A 23,600-nucleotide genomic window follows, 5' to 3' on the forward strand; every position below is an offset into this window, starting at 1 on the left:
TTATTGAAAATGTGGACAACAATTGGACAAAAAATTAGGACAATCTTTTTTGAAATTATGGAATGCATGACAACCGGGAGTTTCTCCGATCAACTTATTCCTCTTGTCCATTTTTCTCACTACGATTACCCTATTTCATTTTTATTTTTATTTTTCAAATAATTATTAATATATGTTTCTAAAATCAAAGTACATATCGATGGAAAGATAATCAAAAGTAATGTGATTCAAGTCATAAAATAAAACAAAAAGGGAAAAAGATTTGCATTTTTCACATGCCTCTCACGTGGGGTAAAGCAAATTAAAGGGAAAATAGCAAATTGAATAGTCTAGTAATAAGTTTGTGCTGTATAGGTAGAAATTGTAACTAATTTTCAAGTGGGCAACACAGGTAATTATTTTGGCCTTGATAGGCACTATGCGTTATTTCCTCGGAAAAAAAAAATCATAAAATTGCTAATTGAAAACTAGTCATAGTTTCCAATTAATCGAAATTTAGCAACTTTTTCATTTGAAAATAAAATTTTGACAAAAAGAGCCTTAAAAATTCAGAAGAATTCCAGCATAATATGTTTGAGTTTAAATGTTTTACATCTGAGATTCCACCATAATCTGTTGGAATTCATAATGTGACGGAGACTGGAGTTCCACCATAATATGCTAGAAGTTTATATGCAGGAATTCTATAATCCAGCATATTATGCTGGAACTTTCTGTACGTCAGCTAAGGTAATTTTGTCCAGATTTTATCTCCGCATTAAATAGTGACTACTTTTCAATAAATTTACAAACACTAGCTATTTGTCAATACAACTCGTAAAAATGATTATGCCATGCCATTTTGACTGAAACGAAATAATTCAATCCCATCCACAATCTAATTAACAAATTTATTATAAACCCAACAATATACTACCTCATTAGCTTTCGCAAATTCTCCCAATTTCCATACATAAACGATCCTAACGATTGTTTGTCCCGTATAACTATAAAAACAATGTATTTAGCCTTGCATTTATACCATTAAGTCATTTTTTAATACCAATGACTAATGGACCAATTTGCGCGCACACCATAACGTTATTATGTCAAAAAGAATATATACACGGAGAGTGGGACATTATGTCATAGCAAATTTAACTAAACTGATACACCCCTTTCTTATAAAAATAAAAATGATGCACGCTGCATCAAAGATATTTGTATTATAAGCCTTTCAACTTTACCCTACATATTTCAAGAACCTCACAATGAGTCAAAAGAATGAATTGGAACATTTTACAAGACATGCTTTTCACAGAGCTGGCTGTTCTGTCTTGAAAATCTGCACCATTACATGAAAAATATAAAAATAACAGGAAAAAAAGAAAGATCATCAGACGTTAATATCTGAACGCTTAGATCTGGCACTGCTGATTTCTTGGTTGCTCGTAAAGGCAAATCTGGGGATGTTATAGTTGTCAGGTGTAGACATAGGCTGCTGTGGGTAAAGCGTGGGAGGCGGTGTGAGATTGCGTTGAGCTGGTAAAGGAGGGAGTGCATTGTACTTGTATTCACCGATATAACTGCAACAAGCGGAAGAAATTATGAATATGATTTAAAGAACAGGTAACATAAGAGTTACTGAAAACAAGACCAGTAAGAAGACACCATTGTCACTGAATATGGTACTACTCTATAACATAAAAGTCTCTCCATCCCAATCACCACTATTGGAAGGTATCAACTATACGTCAAGTGTCAACAGAAGCCAAAAAGACCTTATTATCATTAAGACATGTAGATTTGCCCCACAATCCTTCATAGTTCACATTCAGTGACCATCAATCCGATAGTCGACTACAATAAATGGAAAGCTTTTTTCTACACGGATGAGACGCTTTAACAGCAACCAGTTTTCATCAAATTCAACAGGCATACCTTGAACTTTAACTTTTGTACAAGTGATCATCATCATTTGAGATTTCGCTCGATTGCTGCAGTGGTTTCGGAACTGGGGTAGACCAATGATTACCAGGTAGATCATCTGAGAAGTATCTCCTCCTGATTAACTGAAATAGAGAACCCAGCACTTCAATAATGTAAGATAGATTAAGTAAACCTCAGTTTAGATGCAAAGCAATAATATACAGACCATGCGGAAAAACTTCATGACAGCTTCTTTGTCATATCTTGCTCCCTTAGCGGCCTGCAATATTTCAAAAACATTACACTGTAAATCCATTGACACTTATTATTTAAATGAGATTAAACTTCTTATTCACCATTTTTGAAAGAAAATTATAAACTTACACCAATAAATAGCAACATGAAATAAACTCAACATTCGCCTTTGTCACAAAGACTTATTATCATGGGTGGAGATAGGGTGGCGGAAGGGGACCCCCCTTGCCGGAAATTACACTATATACAAGGTTAAAATTATTTTTTATGCATATATAGCAGATGTTGAATCCCCTTGACTTTCTCATGTATTTACTCCTTTATATTGAATCCCCTTATAGCAGATGCATGTTTAAAAATTTCGAGGAGAGTTGCTGGGGCAGGGGGGGCAAGGGCTAAAAAAAGCAACCGGAGTGTAGAGAAAGCATAGCTATCTTTCAATTTGAAAATAGGCCTGAATGCAAGCCATATCTAGCTTCTCTTCATGTTTACTATTATTATTCATTGGCAGGAAATAGAAGCTGCCTATTTCATAAGCTATCCATTAGAAAAAAAGCTAAAAGTTCCAAGCTTCAGACTACCCAATATGACAGTAGCTATTGTTCTTTTCTCCCTCTCTTTTAGGGGTCTGGTTGCAATCTAATGAAAAGACAGCTTATGATCAGTAAGACCAAAAAATGCTTTAATTTGCCAAACTCAAAAGACATGTCGATGAACAGCTTAGACCTACTAGAACGTCCTTTTTCTAATGAAACTGAGACATGTAACGACTTATACAGAAGCTTAGCCATGAAGAAGAAACAAAGTGATGGATCAAACAGGGATTTGCCAATAAATCTATCAACTACTCAAATCTAACTAGTTCCAAATCGATAATAAATGTATGATCAGAGAATCTCAAGTATGAAAAAACTATCCAAAAAAGGAGAAGGAAAACCAAGTGGAAGAAGGAAAAAGCATCCTGTCCCCTTGGTTCAGTTGACAGTTTATATAAGTCAACAATCTCTCAGCTTTTATAGTCTAAACTATATATATATAAACAAAAAAGAAAGATTATTCCTATTCAGTTACTAAGAAAGACTGTTGGTAGCTGGAAACCATTTTTCTTCTCTTCATACACAAGAAAATGCAAGCAGGGTAGAGGTCAAGAGAAGATTCGAGAATAGTGTAAGGTAATCTCCACAAGATTTACAAAAATGGGGAAAAAAAGAGTTTCAAACCTTTAAGCATGCACCTCAATAGACTGCTACCCTTACTAAGCACCTTTTACCCAACAAGAAGAAGATGAAAACTTAAATTGCTATGCCAATACAGACTTGGTTAAACAAGAGTGAGCACTGTGAGACCAAAACAACAAGCTTAAGCATCAGAATTTGTGTTGCCCGAGAGAATATTGTTTTTCTCAACAAACCAAGATGCATCACTCTTTAATAGTTTTCAAATATGAATCAATGCAATTTGTGTTAGACAAAATTACCGCAATAAGACCTCCACCACCAGGAAAACTCTCTGTCAATGGGATCTCTTCGCTTGAAGGAAGTAGACCTTGCTTCTCAACCCACTGGCGAGCCATATCAACAAGATTGCCACTGCTTCCTCTAGTGCCCTCTTTTGTAGCACTATCTGCTTTATTGCCAATGACAATGTAAGGAACAGGGAGACCACCAGGACCTCCTGAAGCTAGAGGAGCCGAGAATGTCCCTGCTGTTGCTATCTCTACAGCCCACTTCTGCAAGCTTGTTTTTGTCCTTCTTTGAGATAGATCATACACAAAGATAACACCTAAAGTAGAAATTAACAAATCTTACATAATAGATTTCGTCCGACTATCATCAGGATGAATAATTCTACAAAGTGATCTCTTCCCACCTCCGTAGAGAGAGATAGTATACAAAAGTAACGCCTAATGTGGAAATAAAAAGGATTTCATCCGACTATCATCAGAATGTATACTTCATGGAAAGAAAGTCGTCCACTGCCCTCTCCCAAATGAAGGAAAAATGTAAATATTAAAAAATTTGATGACAACAAACATGTGAAAACATCTCTGATTGAGTGATTTCTGCTAAAATAAACAAACATAATCAGATATCTAGCACATGTTCGTGCTTTAACCATCTTCTGATATTAACGATCAGGTATTTAGACACAGAGCCATCCAGAATAGATATCGTACATGTTTCCGCAAGAAGAAACTTTTAGGCAAAAAAAAACAGTTTAAGAGATGAAGCTAGTTGCTCACCATTAATTTGTGAGTAGAACAGAGATCGGCAATCTTTATAACGATCATGTCCTGATATATCCCAAAGTTCAATAAAAAAATCTCTCTCAGCATCACCTTTTATGCTTGCTGATGAGCTACCAGAATTTCCATAGGTAGTGTGCTTTACAGAAGAAACAGGAATAAATTAGTTTTTATAGGACATGCATTCTCAGCACATTTTCATATTATAGGGAGAACAAAATTATCAGTGAGCCATACTTTAACTCCGACTGTACAGCCAATTGTTTGAGGAGGGCGAGCAATGGAAGAACCGTTGAGAATCAGATGAACAAGAGAAGTCTTCCCCACACCTACCAGAAAATATGAAGCAGAAAAAATGGTGAAACTAGGAGCTGAAAACAAGGAATCACTGGGTATAAATAAAAACAGAGAAACTAATATCCAGAACATCTTACAAAGTCTGAATATCAAGGGGAGAAAAGCTAATGCCAAACAAGAAAGACTTGAACACTTAATAAGAAGACTACATCAGAATGAACTTAGAGTATATAAATTGGAAAGTAAAACCTAGTGTATCCAAAGAAACATTGATTGAATGTAATACACAAAGGGCATTTGAAAATGATATCCAAAGATAGTGATACATTTTGGATCGGGCAACTAAACCTAGAAGATAATTATTAGAGCAAGTGAGGCTATTGTTTAGATTAAGGGTGTGTTTGGTCCCATTTTCTCATGTTTGGTTGGCACAAGTAGTTTGGAAAACATTTTCCCAATCAACTTATTTTCCTTTAATTGGGGGAAAATGTTTTCCCTAAAATTTGAAGGGAAAACATTTTCCTAAAAACAAAACGCGTGATCTGGCTTCTCTCTCCCCTCCCCACCCCATCACTGGTTCTCAAACCAGTTGATTAATTTCTCTCCCTTCTCTCATCTCGCTTCACTCCAATTTCTCTCTCTTCAGTCTCGCGTTTTAAGATCCTCCGCCATCGCACCAAAACACCCAACTTGTTGTTTTCTCCGAGGTCGGAGACAAACGCTTTGGATCTGGAGATCAGGAAATGCTCTAAAATCTCCGTCAATTTCGCTCTTGGGCTCTTGATTTTAGGTAACGCACGTCCCCCTTTCCTGCGTTTGTTTTAAGGGTTTTAAACTTTTCTTCAATTCCTTCTGTTTTTGCTTGGTGAACTGATGAATAATAGTCTAATGCTCTGCCTGATATCCATTGCAATACAAAAGATTAATTCATGAGTTCAAATTTTCAATATTTAGAATCCTAAAATGTAATTTCTAACCTGAATATAGTCAAAATTGGTACATCTTCAGTTAGTTTGGTTTATCTAAGTATTCAGAACTTTTGGTAATTGTTCTTCATGTTGGGATTTGATAGAGTTTGTTTGTTCATGATCCACTTTCTTGTTGTTTTTGCTGCTCAATATTAATTTCTATATGATATCAGGTTCTATGTCCTCTTTTGTCTTTTAAGTTATGAAACAAAGCAATGTAGTACTGGAAGTTAATGTTACCTATTAAAACACAAGTGTTGAACTTGGAAGCTTTTCTAGCTAGGATATTGTCGATCAAGAAGATAATATATGATTCAAGTTCAATGAAATTTTAGCAATGTGGCTTCACTCGCAACTTGGAAATTTGATTGTTGTGTGGTCAGAGGAGCTTATATGTTGTGCATAGTTTCATGAAAAGTAAAGGATCCATATGGACAATATCTACTAAAAACGAGAAACCTACATATTCTTATATCTTTTGGGTTGTTTGAGTGATTTACTGGTTCCAAGTTCGATTTCTTTTAGGCTCTCTTTAATGCTTTTATCAATCCATTTTTATGAGTAGAAGTTCTAAAGTTGGGTTGCAACAGATGGATTCGATTGAAAACGACGAAGATGATGCAATAATTGGAGCGGCAGCCATATCTATCTTAGATGCCGGGGCTGCAATTATTTTAGCCTACGAAAATCAAAGTAACATTCCTAGGGCACCTTATACCAATAAAGACCAAGAGAGGGAATTTTACATGAATAGTATTTTGAATGGAAGTACTGTTCATTGTGTAGGTCCGATAAGAATGAGCCAACCCGTACATTTTGAATTGTGTAATGCTCTTAGAAGAAATAATTTCTTGAGATCAACCAGAAATATGTCTTTGCAAGAACAAGTACTAATTGTCTTAGAAATTGTTGGTTTTAATGAACGGTTTCGCAAGATAGGGTCCCATTTTTATAGGTCGATTGAATCTGTTCATCGATGTTTCCACACTGTACTTCAAGCAATTTTGAAGCTCTATCCAACCCTTGTGAAATCACCGAATGATACTATCCAGTCGGAGATAAGGAACAACTATCGTTATTACCCTTGGTTTGCAGTGAGTAACATATTAAATATTAAGTTTTTAATTAATTTTGAATATTAGTATATATTTTGAACACCTAGAGAAAGACGTGAAGAAGCTAGGGAACGGTCGTTGAAAAGAGATGCCATTGCTCATGCCATGTTTACAAACTATGATCGGAGGAGGAATAGATGAATATAATCTATCAAGAAACAGTTTTTTTTATAGTCATCTTGGTTTTAATTGTTTGTGTTTAATTGTTTATGTTTTCATATACTCTTATGTACAGTGACTTTACATTCTATATGATTTTGTTGTCCTATCTCTATTTATCTTAAATTTCATGTTTGAGATAGGAACTATAACAGCTAACAATGGTAAAAAAAGGAGATAAACAATTTAGGTGGACAAAACCAATGGAATATTTGATGTTGGAGATCCTAGCTGATGAAGTGAAGCAAAGGAATACATCAACTAATCAGTTTAAGGCCATATCATTCAATCGTGTTTCGAATGCCCTTAAGCAACAACTAGGAATGGAGGAGTGTTCACCTAAGCATGTGGAGAATCATCTTAAAATACTAAGAAGCACATGGAATACAGAGCAACCTCTTCTCTAAACAAAAGTGGTCTTGGATGGGATGATAATTTGAAGATGATTACTGCTAGTCCTAGAGTTTATGCTTTCCACGTTCAGGTAAAATGTTTTCTTATATGTAATGTCATATGCAAAGGTGCCAAATTTGAATATGGTTCTAAAATTTTCCCTGACATTTTATTTGATTCTGTTGACTGCTAGATTCTGCAAATTCTATTTTTTGAGTTATTATGTCTTTTTCGTTTACATGGATTTTCCTGTTATTTTGTATGAGAAACTTTTGATTCTAGTATTAGCAGAATTAGCTCTTAAGTTAGAACTCATACTTTGATAAGTTGTTACTTCATTATGCATTAACCAGCCTATGTATTGTCGTTTCGATCTTAGAATGTATCTTTTAGAATTGTGTTATACTGCTGAAGATAACTGATAAAAGCTAATGCAAATGATTGTCAGAGCAATGCTCTGGGACATACATAAGGGAGAAGTAGTAGCTGAGTAAAGTGTGTTTCTTTTTTACCTTATCAAAAAAATAAAGTGTGTTTCTTTTCTCTTGAAATTGTCGTATGCGAGCGATGTAATATTCAATTATTTTCCATGAACTCACTGAATTATTCACTTGTTTCTTATACTTTTTGCTTTGTCGTTGTATTATAGGCTCATCCTACTCATGAGAAGTTCGTTAACAAAAAGATCGAAATGTTTGAAGAAATGTCCCTCGTGTGTGGGAACAATCGAGCTAGGGGTGATTGTGCTAAGTCGCTTGATGATATAGGCTTGGATTGCAGTTCGGAGAAAGGTAATGATAATGACATTGAAGGGCCATCTAAGGAAAAAGATGTGCAAGATGTAGTAAGTGGAACTTCTCAAGCTAAAGCAAGTCGCAAACGAAGTCGTTCTTCTGATGTGCAAGATGTGGTCAGTGATATATCAACAAAGCTTGGAGAAGTGGCAGCGGCAATCAGTAAAATAGCTGATAGTCGACTAGATATGACAAGATTGTACGAAGAAATTATGGCATTTGAGGGTTATGAAGAAGAGTTCTTAGGTGAAGCTTTTGATTATTTGGTGCAAAGTGACATGTTAGCTAAGGCATTCATGGCAAAAAATCAGAATCTACGCAAGGTTTGGCTGGAAAGATTCAAGCGACAACACTAAAATACACAAATGGGGTTGGAAGAACAAAGCTAGAATAGGAAGCAATTGTCATAGAAAGATATTTTGTTGCTTGTCCAATATGGTATGCCATACTTCTGTGATGGTTTTTCTCATGTCTACTTGCTTCTTGAGTACTCCTATACGGAGAATGGTTATTATGGAGTTGCTCATATTTCTTCTCTTTTATGTGTGTATGAGACGTTTATCATTGTTAGCCTGAATCTTATATGTTGCGAGAGGTTATATAATAAAAATATTGTTTTAGTGACTACAAAATTATTCCTGTTATGGGGTTGAGGTCTATTATTGAGGTTTATTAACAAAATGAGTATTTTCTTTTCATGTTGTAGAAATAGAACTTTCATTTTGTTTTAACAAATAAAAGAGTATTTTCTTTTCAGTTATGGAGCTCAAATTTTAACGTTCTTGTGTGAAAAAGTAAATCTAACATATTAGTTCCTTTGGGTTTATTAGAATTTATGAGAAGAATAATTGAATTCTTGAAAGAAAATAGCGTTGTGGAAACGTTGAGTAATTGTGGTGGGGGAGACTGGAGAGCACAAGAAACATAGGAACTGGGGGAGGGTTGGGGATGAGGAAAGTAGCATAGAAAATTATTTTCCTACAAAACATTGTCTGTTCTCTAACCAAACACTAGAAAACATTTTCCGGAAAAAGTTTTTCACTCACCAACCAAACAAGGGAAAATAAGTGATAACACCGTTCATTTTCCGGGAAAACATTTTCACCCTAAGTGTTCAAATGAGCAATCTGATTGTACATCCTGTTTTCAAACTTGTATCAAAAGAAATTCATTTTACTCTTAATAATCATAATACAACAACAACAACATATCTAGTGTGGTCCCATAAGTGGTCACAATATCAAAAGAAATTCATTTTATTTTTTTCTTGATAAATATATCATCAGAAAAAAACTTCTATTTATCTATTCTTAATAATCAGCATTCTCATACACTTACACCATCACCAAACAACTCTTAAGAAGGTGTTCTATAAACTCTAACATATTAGGAATCATCTCACCACAGCTACGAACCAGACTGTACGATGATACTAAGACGTGGTCACAGATTAAATAGGTTGGATCAATCATTACAATATTTATCAAACAAATGTAACAGTATGCAGTACCCATATCCTCCAGATTTAGTAGGTTAAAAAATTTCTTGCAGTTATAAACAGTTTAGTGGCTCATCACCAACTTTTTAGTAACAATAGAGAACAGGAGCTCCCAGATTCTAAATAAACTCTTCATCATCTTGCATTGACCTAAATTTTCCGAATTGCGAGAAGTCCAAAAGAACTTATGTCTTTGTTTTTTTGGATAAAGGTGGCGTCCAGTCCGGTTGCTCATCTCGACTATTCCACCGGGTACCTGATAATCCCATTAGCACAGGTATAACCTCTTTCATTGACCTCTACGCCACACCCTTTAGCTCAACCCAAAAGCAATTATGTCTATAAATCAGAGACCTCATATTATTAGCATCTATTAGTTATCTCCGTTCCTCAAGCATTTCTGAATCTATGCAACTACTATATTTTACCACCAAACACCAAGCTACAGACTAGAAATCAAATTCAAGAAGATACATAACTAGTAAGATGCATAAGAAAACATAGCAAAATCATATAATCAAAAGATGAAAACTAAAAGCATTTAAATTTTAGCTAAATACCTGAATCTCCAACAACAAGCACCCTGACTTGTCCACAAGGTGGACCACCAATATGCTCTTTAGTCTCCCTTTCCCTTTCCCTCCAAAACATCATCTCCTCCTCCTCCAAAAACCCAAACCAAAAACCAACAGAATACAATCCAATAAAAAAAGAACAAATTTTGAAACCAACCCAAATCAGCTAATCAACTCAAGTACCATAAAACACAACCTGAATCTCCACAACAAACAACATTTGTTCAAGCCCATATCAATAGCAAATACTACCCACGAAATGCTTCAGTTTCAAGAACCCATCTCCCATAAGATTCAACACTGCACTGAATTAACCAAAAACGCAATAACAGTAGATCTATTAACAAATCTTGAAATGGGTGAATTTAACTAAGGTATATTTTTGCATTAACAGTATGTATATTTTACATGTCTTACACCTATCATTAGACCACTTTACATGTTTGAAGCGATGTCCAATTTTTTTTTGAAATTTTCCACAGTTTTTGATTTATCTAAGGTGAAGCACTAATCCTACTTGTGTACTCAACAATGTTATGTTTTATTCATAGGGTCTGTTTGGATATTTTAATACTCCATGTGTTAGCAAATACTAAACTAAGGGAAGTAACCATGCAGCACATGGCAATATCACCAAATGTTTCCAAATTTTAAAAATGCTTGAATTCATAGTATCAACAGAAATTTCAAGCTACAATAGTTTTCCTTTCTGGAGATTTCGGATAAAAGGCACCAGCATACTGATACATTGGAGAAACCTATGGAAAGTAAACAGGCCAATTGAAGTAGTACGAGTCTCGTGCTTCTTTATCCATGTACTGGTTCCACTGCAATTAATGAAAACTCAAATGAGAGAAAGAATCAAGTAATTCCGTCCTAGTTATAAACTAAAAACATTGAAACAAAAATCTTTTTTTTTTACAACTCTATAGCGTATAAGGGAGAACATCATTACATAAGAAACTTAGGAAGCATCGAGTACCTTAAATTCGTAATCCTTATTTTTCTTTAGAGCTTTCTTCCAGTGATGTTGCTCAAAGAGCATGGCTTTGTCATGCCAGCTGCACATAACACATATTCAAAAGCTCAGACGCAGCAAAAAGGAAGTTTTTAGAAATCTCAGTCATGCATTAGTATGGGTGTCGTTGAGCCACCACTTGACGATATCGGTGGCCAACATGGCAAAATGTAATCACCTACTGGGGTACAGATTTAGCCATAGTGGAGAGCACCTAGGTCAAACTAAAGTTTCTAAGCTATAATGGCATCCACAACTCAGAAGAATAGCTCTAATGAGATCAAGAAGGATAAGTCAGCCCCCATCACAATTTATGAACGTTATACAAGCACCATCATGCGGGAAGCTTCGAACGTTGTTGTTAAAGAGAAATGATCAAGCGGCAGTTAAAAACATGGAGCCTTTATGCTTAATCAATTATTCACTCCTACCTTGTATTAGATCTCGAGAGTTGAAGACTTTGCAACTGTTAGTGTAAAGTGATAAACAGATGAGCTAAGGAGAGGAGAACGATGACCCAAGAACTTCCTTGAAAAATGAACTTGGGAAATAGGAGGGAGCCACATATTACCCTTACTACACCTTCACTCGGTCTCCCTGCGAAAGCACCCTCTTTGCACCCCCTTTTGCGAAAAATATAGATGGCTGCCATCTTTATTTCTCCTACCGTACTACTAAGCAATACATGAAAGATCAAACAGCTAATCTTCAAGAAGCTGATTAACAAAAGCACTCTACTGTTCTCATGTATAGTTTTGTTCTAGTGAATATGAAATGGTTCTAGAGAGATGCATTTCATGCTCTAATATGGCCGTCCTGAACAGCAGTACTCAAGAATTTTTCCAGGTCTTACACCTCTCACTAGACCAAGTTTGCGGGAGAGTGATTTTCCTTTCTTTAGAAGTGGTGCAAAACTCTATGACCACTTTCCATGTTTGAAGCGACTGCCAAATTTCCTGCATTTTTCATAGTTTTGCTTCATCTAAGGTGGAGCTCTAATCCTTCTTTTGTACTCAGCAATGTTATGTTTTGTTCTTAATAAAAAACAGAAGAAAAAAAACATTGAGAAGGATTAGAACTTCATCTTAGCATTAATGAGATGCTCCTTTGTCGTTCAAATGCAAAGGAATGCCACTTAGCTGGAAGAGGTGGAAAGTTATGGAGAACGGCACCCAAAAGAAAGAGGTGTGTTAACATAATTTAATAAGAAAAAAGATAAGAAAACATTTAGAGACTAGAATAAACCAAGCCCCACTTCTCCCTATAACTTCTGCCCCCAGTAATCCTACAGACTCAACAAACTAGCAAAACATGTTTAAGCAACACTATCTTGCACTAATTTACTGGGAGAAACAAAGGAAACTCTAACCATCGCACTCCATGAACAAGAGATACCACATTTTGACTAATAGGAGGTGACCATGACTTTTGTAATTTTTCTTGTCAAAAATATATAAGATAGCAAACACAAAAGATGTAGTCCGTGCACATGTGATCGGAAGAATGGAACAATATAGCTGATTGTAATTATGTGATTGTTGTAATGTAAATTCAATAGAGCTGATTGTAATTATGTGATTGTTGTAATGTAAATTAGTTATCTGCTTAGTTGGTTTTATGCCCTAGCTAGAGAGATTAGGAAATCGTATCCCACAATTCTGGAACTAGGAACAGTCTGATAATCGATGGGATTAGGAACCACTGTAAAAGGCCCACAATCACGTTCATTCTCAACTTTCTACTTCTCTCACTACCTTATTCTTTATAAGCCGATTTCACTATTTTTCTTATAACCGAGAAATCCCGTGTGGACCAGTAGCGCAAGGTTCGAAACTCGGTGGATAGTGGGTCCGCTCCTCTACCCTTTTCCACTTAAATACCAGGCTTTTGTTTGCGGCTGGATTCAAACCCGTGACGTGCACCGAAACCACACATCACGCACAATGCTCTTACCACAAGATAGAAGCCTTGTAGGCACAAACAGAAATATTTCGCTATTTGCGATGCCATCCAGGAAAACTCACAAGAAATCAATCACAAATTAGTGATCCCCCACCTATTTACCAAGATATTTTTTGCTATTTGTATTCTGTTAAGAGCAGGAATGCCAAGAAGTAGATTTACGATAATATTCTCCATGTGATAACAAACAGAAAGGTGAAACCAAAAGGGGGAAAACAGAGACGAAAAATTATTCCTCCATCCCTTTAGTGTAGTATTCTCCAAGTTCAAACCTCCACTTCTTTGAGGAGGCATTACTGTGAGCATTACACCTTCCTTTGACTGTTTCCACAATTTCCTCAGGTTAAACTAATTCTTAGTATATTCAATAAAAGGTGTAAAAACCTAAATAAACAACCTATATTAACAGATATTTCCATTTTGGAATATCTCAAATGGAAACGCAGACAATGTAATGGACTTCTCAACATGGACGGAATGAGGGTCGGAGCGAGCATATAAAACAATTGTTAACAAACCCCTTGATCAAGAATAGATTTGCTCATATCTATTTTACTATATAGACTAACGCAATATCTTTTACTGAAACCTTCAAAGAGAAACCCGTAGGGTAAAGTCAGCCCCTTTATCTATCATAATGATATCAGTAACAGCTTTGAAGGTTAATTACCTATCCATCCAAAAAAATAAGGAGCTTACGAGGTGAAAACAACCTTGCTTGTAGTTTTTACGACACCAAATGGACCTCCACTATACTTCAATTGTTACATCATAAGTTGATATATCATTCAACCATCAACCATGCCTGATCCTAAATCAATTGCATTCCGCTATATGAAAGCAAATTAGAAGTCTAAAGACTAGAGGTTCTCTAGATAAACTCCTTATCCTTAGACGGACATAATTTCCTAACCAAATAATAAAGATGAGGGACAACACCAAACCTAATGTAAGTCTAACAACACTTCAAAAGGCTGAGAAATGTATGTAAGTGTAACAACATCTAAACCTTAATTCACAACTAGTTGGCATCACCTGTATAGATTTAGGGGTGGATTCACATAGGGTTTGATGGGTGCTCGAGCGCCCATTGCCTTTGACTTGGGATGATAGACTCTTCTTATCAGACTCTTTTTTTTTTCTTTTCTTTTATCTTTATCAGACTCTTCTTACCCAACCCCCTTCCCTAAAACACAACATTCTTTTGCCCTTTCTTTTTTCTTTATTTTCTTTTCTTTTTTGTTTTACTTTCTCTTCCCTTTTACTCTTTTTCCCACCTGGCCCATCTTCTTCAATACATCTTCTAGCAGTGAAGCACCGTAACCTTAAAATCCTGGGTCCATTGTAGTATAGATCATTTGCTTCTACTGCACTCTGTTTTTAGTTGCATGTGCATTGATTTTGGAGTGACTGGAAGTCTATTCAGATAACTTCCCTTCATATGTGTCTCAATTAGTCCCTTCACTGCTTATCTATAGACCAGCAAATTTGCAGATTTTTGCACGATCTTACAGAAGCATCGTACACAACCTCTCTCATACATCCTCTATATACGATGTTTGTAGTCTTGTACCCTTTATTAGATATAAGCATTTCTTTGTTTATCTAATCTTAAGTGGGCGCACATCCATCTTAATACTTTTTTGATAAGGTAAGGTACATCTATCATAACATTTGAATCTATATAATTTTCAGCTTATGGGGGTTTGGAGGAGTTGTGGGGACGCGAGCAGTATGTGGACCTCGACAGCAAACTGCATTAGGGAAACTGCTAGGGCGGTGTTAGGGGTCACGAAGGGTTTTTCCGGGGGCCACAAAGGTGACTGGTGGTGGAATGGAGAGGTCCAAGGAAAAGTAGAAGCCAAGAAAGCGGCGTATATGAAGCTAGTGGAGAACGCTGACGAGGAGGAGAGGAGGACGCTTAGGGAGGGTTATAAGAAAGCTAAGAAAGAGGAGAAAGCGGTCACGCGGCGAAGATCGCAGCATTTGAACGCCTGTATGCGGAACATGGGGGCAGAGGCGGTGACAAAAGGCTGTTCAGGTTAGCCAAAGTTCGAGAGAGGAAGGCTCGGGACCTGGACCGAGTGAGGTGCATCAAAGACGAGGATGGCAAGGTATTGGTGGAAGAGGCGTGCATTAGGCGCAAGTGACAGTCATAATTCCACAAAATCTTGAACGAGGATGGGGACAGGGACATTGTGCTTGGCGAGTTGGAGAACTCGGAGAACCGACGTGGTTTTAGGTTTTGTAGGCGTATTAAGGTTGAGAAGGTAATGCGGAAGAAGAGTAGAGGGCTAGAGGCAGGCAACTGGGCCAGATGAGATCCAGGTTGAATTTCGGAAGGCCGTGGGACGAGTAGGCTTGGAGTGGCTTACTGGATTGTTTAATGTCATTTTTAGGACTACGAAGATGCCCGAAGAATAGAGGTGGAGTTTGATGGTCCGTTGTACAAGAACAAAGGTGAGATCCAAAATTGTAACAACTACTGGGTATCAAGCTATTGAGTCACACTATGAAAGTGTGGGAGTGGGTGGTGGAGAAGAGGGTGAGGAGCAGTGTGTCTATTTCGTAGAATCAGTTCGGTTTCACGCCGGGGCATTCGACCACAGAAGCCATTCATCTGGCGAGGAGGTTGATGGAGCAGTATCAGGAGAGGAAGAGGTACATGCATATGGTGTTCATCCATTTAGAAAAAACTTACGATAAAGTCAAGGGAGGTTCTATGGAGATGTCTAGAGGTTAGTGGTGTCCCGATAGCGTACAATAGGGTGATTAAGGATATGTACGATGGAGTGAAGACTCGGGCGAGGACTATGGGAGGAAACTTAGACTATTTTCCTATGATGATGGGGTTACATCAGGGTACAGCTCTTAGCCCATTTTTATTTGCCCTTGCGATGGACGTGTTGACGCGCCACATTCAAGGGAAGGTGCCATGGTGTATCTTATTTGCAGATGGCATAGTGCTAATTGATGAGACGCGTCGCGGGATTAACGATCGGCTGGAGCTGTGGAGGCAGACCCTGGAGTCTAAAGGTTTCAAGTTGAGTAGGACTAAAAATGAATACTTGGAGTCCAAGTTCAGTGTGGAGACGCAGGAAACAGAAGTGGAGGTGAAGCTTGATTCACAAGTCATCCCAAGAGAGATAGTTTCAAATACCTTGGGTCTGTCATTCAGGGGAACGTGGAAATTGACGAGGATGTTACACGTGTTGGAGCGGGGTGGATAAAATGAAGGCTTGCGTCTGCTGTTTTGTGTGATAGGAATGTGCCACCGAGACTTAAGGGCAAGTTCTACAAAGTGGTAGTTAGGTCGACTATGTTGTATTGAGCCGAGTGTTGGCCACTCAAGAAATCTCATATCCAGAAGATGAAAGTAGCAGAGATGGCGATGCTGAGATGAATGTGTGGCATACCAAGAAGGACCGAATTAGGAATGAATTTATTAGGGACAAGGTGGGTGTGGCCCCTGTGGAAGACAAGTTGCGGGAGTCGAGGCTGAGATGGTTCGGGCATGTGAAGAGGAGAGACACCGATGCCCCGGTGAGAAGATGCGGGAGGTTGACCATATAGGGTCAGAGGAAAGGTAAGAGCGAGGCCTAAGAAGTACTGGAAGAGGTGATTAGGTAGGACATGGTACTACTTCATCTTAACGAAGACATTACCCTCGATAGGGAGGTGTGGGTTGTGGGTTAGTCGAGAGTCTCTTCTAGTCGTACTAGTAGTATTAGTATTAGTCTTGTATTCTACTATTCCGAGTTCCTTGTTGATCAGATGATGTGGCATTATTGCTGGTAGTTTTCGCATTTCTCTTATAGCTTTGTATTCCTAGTTTCTTTGCTATTACATGTTGTGCTATTTGCTTCTGATACCTTATTTCCTTGTCGTTGTTACTGTTTGTTTATTGTGTCCTTTTCACTGTTCTTGAGTCGAGAGTCTATCGGAAACAGCCCTTCTTCCTTCATAAGGTAGGGGTAAGGTCTGCGTACACATTACCCTCCCCAGACCCCACGTGTAGGATTGCACTGGGTTTGTTGTTGTTGTTGTTGTTGGATATTCTGGACTTTTGGGAATGACCTCCATGATGGACAAGATGCGGGAAGCAAGGCTGAGATGATTCGGGCATGTGAAGAGAAGAAGTACAAATGCCCCACTGAGAAGGTGCGAGAAGTTGGCAGTGATAGGTCTAAAGAGAGGTAAAAATAGACCAGGAATAATTGGTGAGACGTGATCAGACAAAACATAGCACATCTTCAGCTCACCGAAAACATGACCCTAGATAGGACAGCATGGAAGTCGAAGATTAGAGGAGAAGGTTAGTAGGTAGTCGAGCGATTAGAAGAGTAGAAGGTTAGTAGGTAGCATGGTTCTAGTTTAAAGCACCTTAGCTACTTCCTCTCCTCCTTGCCAGTATTATTGTTATTATGCTATCTTTATCTTACTCTTCACTTTTACGACTACTGGTGTTTCTTTTACTTTGGTTAGCTTTACTATTTTTGTTGTCATTACTTTTCTATTCTACAGTATTTTCATCATAGCTTTTTTACTCTTGCACTTTTCAAACATGTTTTGAAAAACACTTTTCTTAAGTCAAGAGTATATCGGAAACAACCTCTTTACCCCACAAAAGTAGGGGTAAGATCTGGGTACACACCACCCTTCCCAAACCCTACTTGTGGGATCACACTGGATATGTTATTAGTTGTTGTTGGATATATTGGACTTTAGAAGCACGACATGCACTCCTATATACAATTGTTTCTTACAACCATTATATGAAACTTTTCTTGCACTTTGTTACATAAAGCTCCCTTAGCACTCCTCCTATTTTATTTATACAAGTAATATTTTTATCTATCAAACCATTCTCTTGAAAAACTACCTACATAAGAAATAGTTTGCATTTAGACAGCATAGCCCCATCTAATTTACTTCACCTGCCTTCTTCTTTTAGGTACACACTTCTACTTATCCTAAATCATTTCTCTCTAGAGAGTTTCTCCATATTTCCAATTATATTTTGATTTTCTTATTTGTTTCAGCAATTAGCACAATATCATCTGCAAATAATATCTCTTCAAGACCTCATCTTGAATACTATTGGTTAGCTCATCCATAACTAGGTAAACGAATATGGGATAATGCGACCCATGGTTGTGGAAACTCCTCTTACTCCCCTTTACTATCTCATACGTGTGACCGCTCTCTCATACATAACTTCTATAATATCAATATATTTCATACAAAGATATTTCTTCTCAACCACTTATCAATTGACTTTTATTGGCATTGTACCATATGTTTTCCATAAGCCAATGAATAGCCCAGTGTTATCAAAGACGAAAAGCGCAAAAAAGCTATAAGGTCTGTTGGGGCTTTAAGCGCAAAGTGCAAATAAAGCGTGCGCTTTAATGAAAAAAGGCGCAACTGGAGAAAAAGTAAAAATATGTATATGTAGTCCAAGACTAATAATTATAAGCATGAATAACAAATATATGGACAAAGAAATTGAAAAGAATTACGATAAAGTGAAATATCAAATGTTTAATGTCGCATTTTCAGGATTACACTCATTGGCAAGGAAAAGTATGCCTTAGAGCCTTGATGCGACACTAAAGCGCCCACAAAGCGAAGCGAAGTGCTCAACATGTTTTGAGCCTCGCTTCAGGGCTTAAGCGCGCTTTAAGCGCGCCTTTGACAACACTGGAATAGCCTACGCAAATACTTCTTCTTTTTCTATGAATTTCATCATCTTTCCTCACCAAAATAGTGAAGGTTGCATAAACTAGTTATCAATTACCCTTACAATGTCCTTATGTCTATGCTTCATCAATCTTTCCCAAAGTCTCAATCATATAACCTATAAAATCATAGTTAGCACAATTTTGAGTCCTTTGTTTTCTCTCTCTAACACACACACACACAAACTTTTCTCCACTGCTTTGGCATCTTTCTACTCCTCAACATATCCTTGAATACTTGGTTACCACACTACTTGAAACTTTCCATAAAGCTTCTAAACCTTAGAGGATCACCTGGACAAAAGGCTTTTCTAAGTCTTCATATTTTTCATTGCATCTCCGCAACCCTAATTTTACAAGTGAAGCAAAGGTTTTGCGACGTTAGTCTCGTTATTTGCCTCGAGCGATTTGATCCAAATACCATTTGCATCTCTATTTGACCATGTTATCTCTTGCCATAACTTGTTGGGGAATGGGGATCATTTTCTTATACACATTTTCCTAACTTTTCTCCCTTTCCCGTTTTCCTAACTTTTAGTACAAATTGTTAGTTTATAGATATGTATAGTGTAGTGTTGTCCCACATTGGAAGAGGAGTAATATCTTCTTATAGTGTATAGCTATAAATAGGGACCTCTTGTATTGCATTTATCATCCAATATCAATAACATATTTTCTCCCGTGTCTTCTCACATGGTATCAAAGCATTAGTGAGAAAAAAAAATCGTTGTGCGTCATTCCAGCGTTAACCGGAAAGAAAGAACTTAGTCATCGTGCAATTTTTCCGATGACCTAAGGCTTGTCTAAGTGAAAGTCACTTTCTGTCGGTGTTGTGCTAAAATCAACCCAGTTTCATCTTTTGGAGATTCATTCACTCCAGCTCCAGCTCCAGCTCCACCACCTACAGCTCCAGTTGTAGCTCCACCACCTATAGCTCCAGTTCCACCACCTACAGCTCCAGTTGTAGCTCCACCACCTATAGCTCCAGTTCCTCCGCATAATCCAGTTCAACCTTCTGCAGCTACACCACTCTTGACTTATCATCGTCGTCCACATCCAACATCAGGCCCAGGTGATTCACGCCCTGCATCAGATTCTGCATCTACTGCGGACTTGTCTCCTCTTAGTCAACCAATTGCACTCCGCAAAAGTGTACGATCCACACTTAATCCTAATCCCCACTATGTCGGTTTAAGTTATCATCGTCTGTCGTCACCTCATTATGCTTTTATATCTTCTTTGTCCACTGTTTCTATCCCTAAGTCTACAGGTGAGGCACTATCTCATCCAGGATAGCGACATGCTATGATTGACGAGATGTCTGCTTTACATGCGAGTGGCACTTGGGAGCTTGTTCATCTTCCTACAAGTAAGTCTATTGTTGGTTGTCGTTGGGTTTATGCAGTCAAAGTCGGCCCGGATGGCCATCGGCTTAAGGCTCGTCTTGTTGCAAAAGGATATACTCAGATTTTTCAGCTTGATTATAGTGATACTTTCTCTCCTGTGGCTAAAGTAGCATTTGTTCATCTCTTTTTGTCCAAGGCTGTTGTACGTCATTGGCCTCTTTATTAGTTAGACATTAAGAATGCTTTTCTCCACGGTGATCTTGAGGAAGAAGTTTATATGGAGCAACCACCTGGTTTTGTTGCTCAGGGGGAGTTTAATGGTTGTGTGTGCAGATTGCGCAGGTCACTATATGGTTTGAAACAGTCCCCTCGAGCTTGATTTGGTAAGTTCAGTACAATTATTCAGGAGTTCGGCATGACTCGTAGTGAGGCTGATCACTCTGTGTTTTATCGGCATTCTGCTCCTAATCTGTGTATTTATCTAGTGGTTTATGTTGATGATATTGTTATTACTGGTAATGATCAGGATGGTATTACTAATCTGAAGCAACATCTCTTTCAGCTCTTCCAGACTAAGGATCTGGGCAGATTGAAGTATTTTCTAGGTATTGAGGTCGCTCAGTCTAGCTCAGGTATTGTTATTTCACAACGGAAGTATGCCTTAGACATTCTTGAGGAGACTGGAATGATGGGTTGCAGACCTATTGACTCTCCTATGGATCCGAATGCTAAGCTTCTGCCTGGACAGGGGAGCCTCTTAGAGACCCTACGAGATATAGGAGGTTGGTTGGCAAATTGAATTACCTCACAGTGACTAGACCTGACATTTCTTTTCCGGTGAGTGTTGTAAGTCAGTTTATGGATTCTCCCTGTGATAGTCACTGGGATGCAATTGTTCGCATTCTTCTGTATATAAAGTCAGCTCCAGGCAAAGGATTACTATTCGAGGATCGAGGCCACGAGCAGATTGTTGAGTACACAGATGCTGATTGGGCAGAATCACATTTTGATAGACGTTCTACGTCTGGATAGTGTGTTCTAGTAGGAGGTAATTTGATCTCGTGGAAGAGCAAGAAACAGAATGTAGTTGCTCGATCTAGCGCTGAAACCGAATATCGTGCCATGGCTATGGCGACGTGTGCGTTAGTTTGGGTCAAGCAGTTGCTCAAGGAGTTAAAGTTCGGAGAAATCAGCAAGATGGAACTGGTGTGTGATAACCAAGCTGCTCTTCATATTGCGTCAAATCCGGTATTCCATGAGAGGACTAAACACATTGAGATTGACTGTCACTTTGTCAGAGAAAAAATACTTTAGGAGATATTGTTACAAAGTTTGTAAAGTCGAATGATCAACTAGCAGATATTTTCACTAAGTCTCTTACTGGTTCTCGTATTAGTTACATGTGTAACAAGCTCGGTACATATGATGTGTATGCACCGGCTTGAGGGGAGTGTTAGTTTAAAGATATGTATAGTGTAGTCTTGTCCCACATTGGAAGAGGAGTAATATCTCCTTGTAGTGTATAGTTATAAATAGGGACCTCTTGTATTGTATTTATCATCCAATATCAATAACATATTTTCTCTCGTGTCTTCTCACACAAGTCATCTAATGCTTTTTACATAGGGCTTTGCTAATCCCGCAATCTTCTTACTTAGCTCTCTTATAACTACAAGTTGATGCTACTCCAAAAATATTATAAGCATGCTATATAAAACAAGAAATTAAGATTAATCCTTTATCAAATTAACAAACAAATATGAAAGAAAAAAAAAACATTTGAGGCAATTCAAAGTGAGTACTTGTATTGATTGGAGAGAGTCCACATGTATGGATTGATAAAAGTGAGGGCGGAGAAAGCAGCGGACCCTATCCATATGTTCACGAACCGTTCTGGGTCAGCATGTGGAACTCCCGGGTCGCCCCTGTATGCGTTCCCAAAGTACTTCTCCATTTTCTTCTTCTTCTTCTTCTTCTGCTTATCAAGGGTATCAAGCGTTAGGAGTATCCCAATATATCTATCGTGTGTTCCAATGGAACAAATGATATATGTGCTCTTTTGCAATTGTGGTAAACTAGTTATACCTCTGAAAAAACAAAATTAAAACTTAAAAACACGAAACTACATTATAACCATTACTATAGTAACTTGCTTTGCTTGAAAATTATTGATTTAGCCCCTTAATTAGAGAAATTAGTCATTGGGGTCGGGGCTAAACTGCAAGACAAATATAATACTACAACAAAACTAACAGCTCAAAGAGGCAGAACCACAAATTAGACTAGCATTCACTCAACAAATTTCCGAGAACATAATCGAAAAACATTAAAAGAAGAAACCAACGAAATCAAACAAGAAATGCTGAAAACAACCCAAAACAAGGGGGCATAAATACTATGTAAAGCAAAATTTCTTACCTTAAAATCGACGAAGCGAAGTAGAATGAAGTGTCCAGATAAGAGCAAGTGGATTGTGAGGATATAAAGGCAAAAGGGTTTTAAGGGTTTTCTGTTTTGCTTTTTCGCTTCTTGTAGTTTATTTATTATAAAAAATAATAAAAAAGTTTCTCCCACATTCATTTCCTTTGCTAAAATTGCTGAATTAGGAAATTAGGTATTGGAAATTTAACATCTATTTTTAATTCTCTCGGGAACTCCCCACTTTACTCCTTTAATAATTTGAACCGGTAATCTTTTCCTGTCAAGATTTTAAGATCTAATCCGTAAGTTATGAAAAGTTTATTATTAAAAGTGGAAGTTAAAATTTCTTTCTCTTTTTCCTTTTCTTTCAAAAAATCTTTTGAAAAGCGGAAGGTGTGAAGGTCGGGATTAACATAGCAGGTAATAAATAGTCGAGCATTTTTCTTTTTCATGCTTGTATTTGTTTTCCATACTTATTGATCTAGTATTACTCTCTATCCTATATTTTTAGAATTCTATTGTTATTAACCCAAATAGTCGTCCACCATATTATTTAAACAAAAAATAGCCAGTGAATCTATAATATATGCATAATTTATGTATTACATGTGCATAATTATGTATAATTTATGTATATGGCTAGAAAAAGTAAATAATTAATGTGGCCGACTATTTGTGTAAAGATCTCTCATCAGTTATTTTATTTTTTGGTTATTGTTATTGCTTCTCTTTTTATAGCTTTTTTCATTACCCTATCTCTTTTTCAAAATTGCTATGTTTGTACTTTCCTTAAGTCGTCCGCGTACACAATATCCTTCCTACATCTCACTTATAAAAATACACTAAATACATTGTTATTGTCGTGAAGCTGTAATTAGTTTGGAAGGGGGGAAGTGAAAATAAAA

General features: G+C 37.3%; 2 protein-coding genes across 3 annotated transcripts; both read right to left on the reverse strand.

The window, feature by feature from the left end:
- Positions 1 to 1,135: 1,135 nt before the first annotated feature.
- Positions 1,136 to 10,691, reverse strand: LOC107827248 (small GTPase LIP1-like). Its single transcript, XM_075228305.1, has 7 exons — positions 10,193 to 10,691; positions 4,646 to 4,737; positions 4,406 to 4,547; positions 3,641 to 3,945; positions 2,135 to 2,188; positions 1,921 to 2,051; positions 1,136 to 1,565 (listed from the first exon to the last, which is right to left on the reverse strand). Exons 1-6 carry the CDS (start codon positions 10,284 to 10,286, stop codon positions 1,929 to 1,931), a joined length of 810 nt encoding a protein of 269 aa, XP_075084406.1. The 5' UTR covers positions 10,287 to 10,691; the 3' UTR covers positions 1,136 to 1,565; positions 1,921 to 1,928.
- A 146-nt stretch (positions 10,692 to 10,837) lies between these two features.
- On the reverse strand, positions 10,838 to 22,869 carry LOC142167893 (uncharacterized). Of its 2 annotated transcripts, none has more exons than XM_075228306.1 (4): positions 22,693 to 22,869; positions 22,077 to 22,249; positions 11,190 to 11,268; positions 10,838 to 11,034 (listed from the first exon to the last, which is right to left on the reverse strand). In XM_075228306.1, exons 1-4 carry the CDS (start codon positions 22,852 to 22,854, stop codon positions 10,966 to 10,968), a joined length of 483 nt encoding a protein of 160 aa, XP_075084407.1. In that variant the 5' UTR covers positions 22,855 to 22,869; the 3' UTR covers positions 10,838 to 10,965. The 2 variants fall into 2 exon arrangements, with proteins under 2 accessions (XP_075084407.1, XP_075084408.1); XM_075228307.1 differs by having other exon boundaries at positions 22,077 to 22,246; positions 22,693 to 22,837.
- Positions 22,870 to 23,600: the final 731 nt, after the last annotated feature.

Source organism: Nicotiana tabacum, chromosome 13 (genome assembly GCF_000715075.1).
Source record: "Nicotiana tabacum cultivar K326 chromosome 13, ASM71507v2, whole genome shotgun sequence".
NCBI lineage: Eukaryota > Viridiplantae > Streptophyta > Magnoliopsida > Solanales > Solanaceae > Nicotiana > Nicotiana tabacum.

Coding starts and splice junctions, on each gene's coding strand:
- LOC142167893 (XM_075228306.1), bottom strand. CDS start 22,854: ATGAATGTGGGAGAAACTTTTTTATTATTTTTTATAATAAATAAACTA. Junction 11,269..22,076: donor ACTCTCTCCAATCAATACAA/GTACTCACTTTG, acceptor TGTTATGTGCAG/CTGGCATGACAAAGCCATGC. Junction 11,035..11,189: donor ATAAGGATTACGAATTTAAG/GTACTCGATGCT, acceptor CATTAATTGCAG/TGGAACCAGTACATGGATAA.
- LOC107827248 (XM_075228305.1), bottom strand. CDS start 10,286: ATGATGTTTTGGAGGGAAAGGGAAAGGGAGACTAAAGAGCATATTGGT. Junction 2,189..3,640: donor GTGGTGGAGGTCTTATTGCG/GTAATTTTGTCT, acceptor GAAATATTGCAG/GCCGCTAAGGGAGCAAGATA. Junction 2,052..2,134: donor TCATGAAGTTTTTCCGCATG/GTCTGTATATTA, acceptor TCTCTATTTCAG/TTAATCAGGAGGAGATACTT.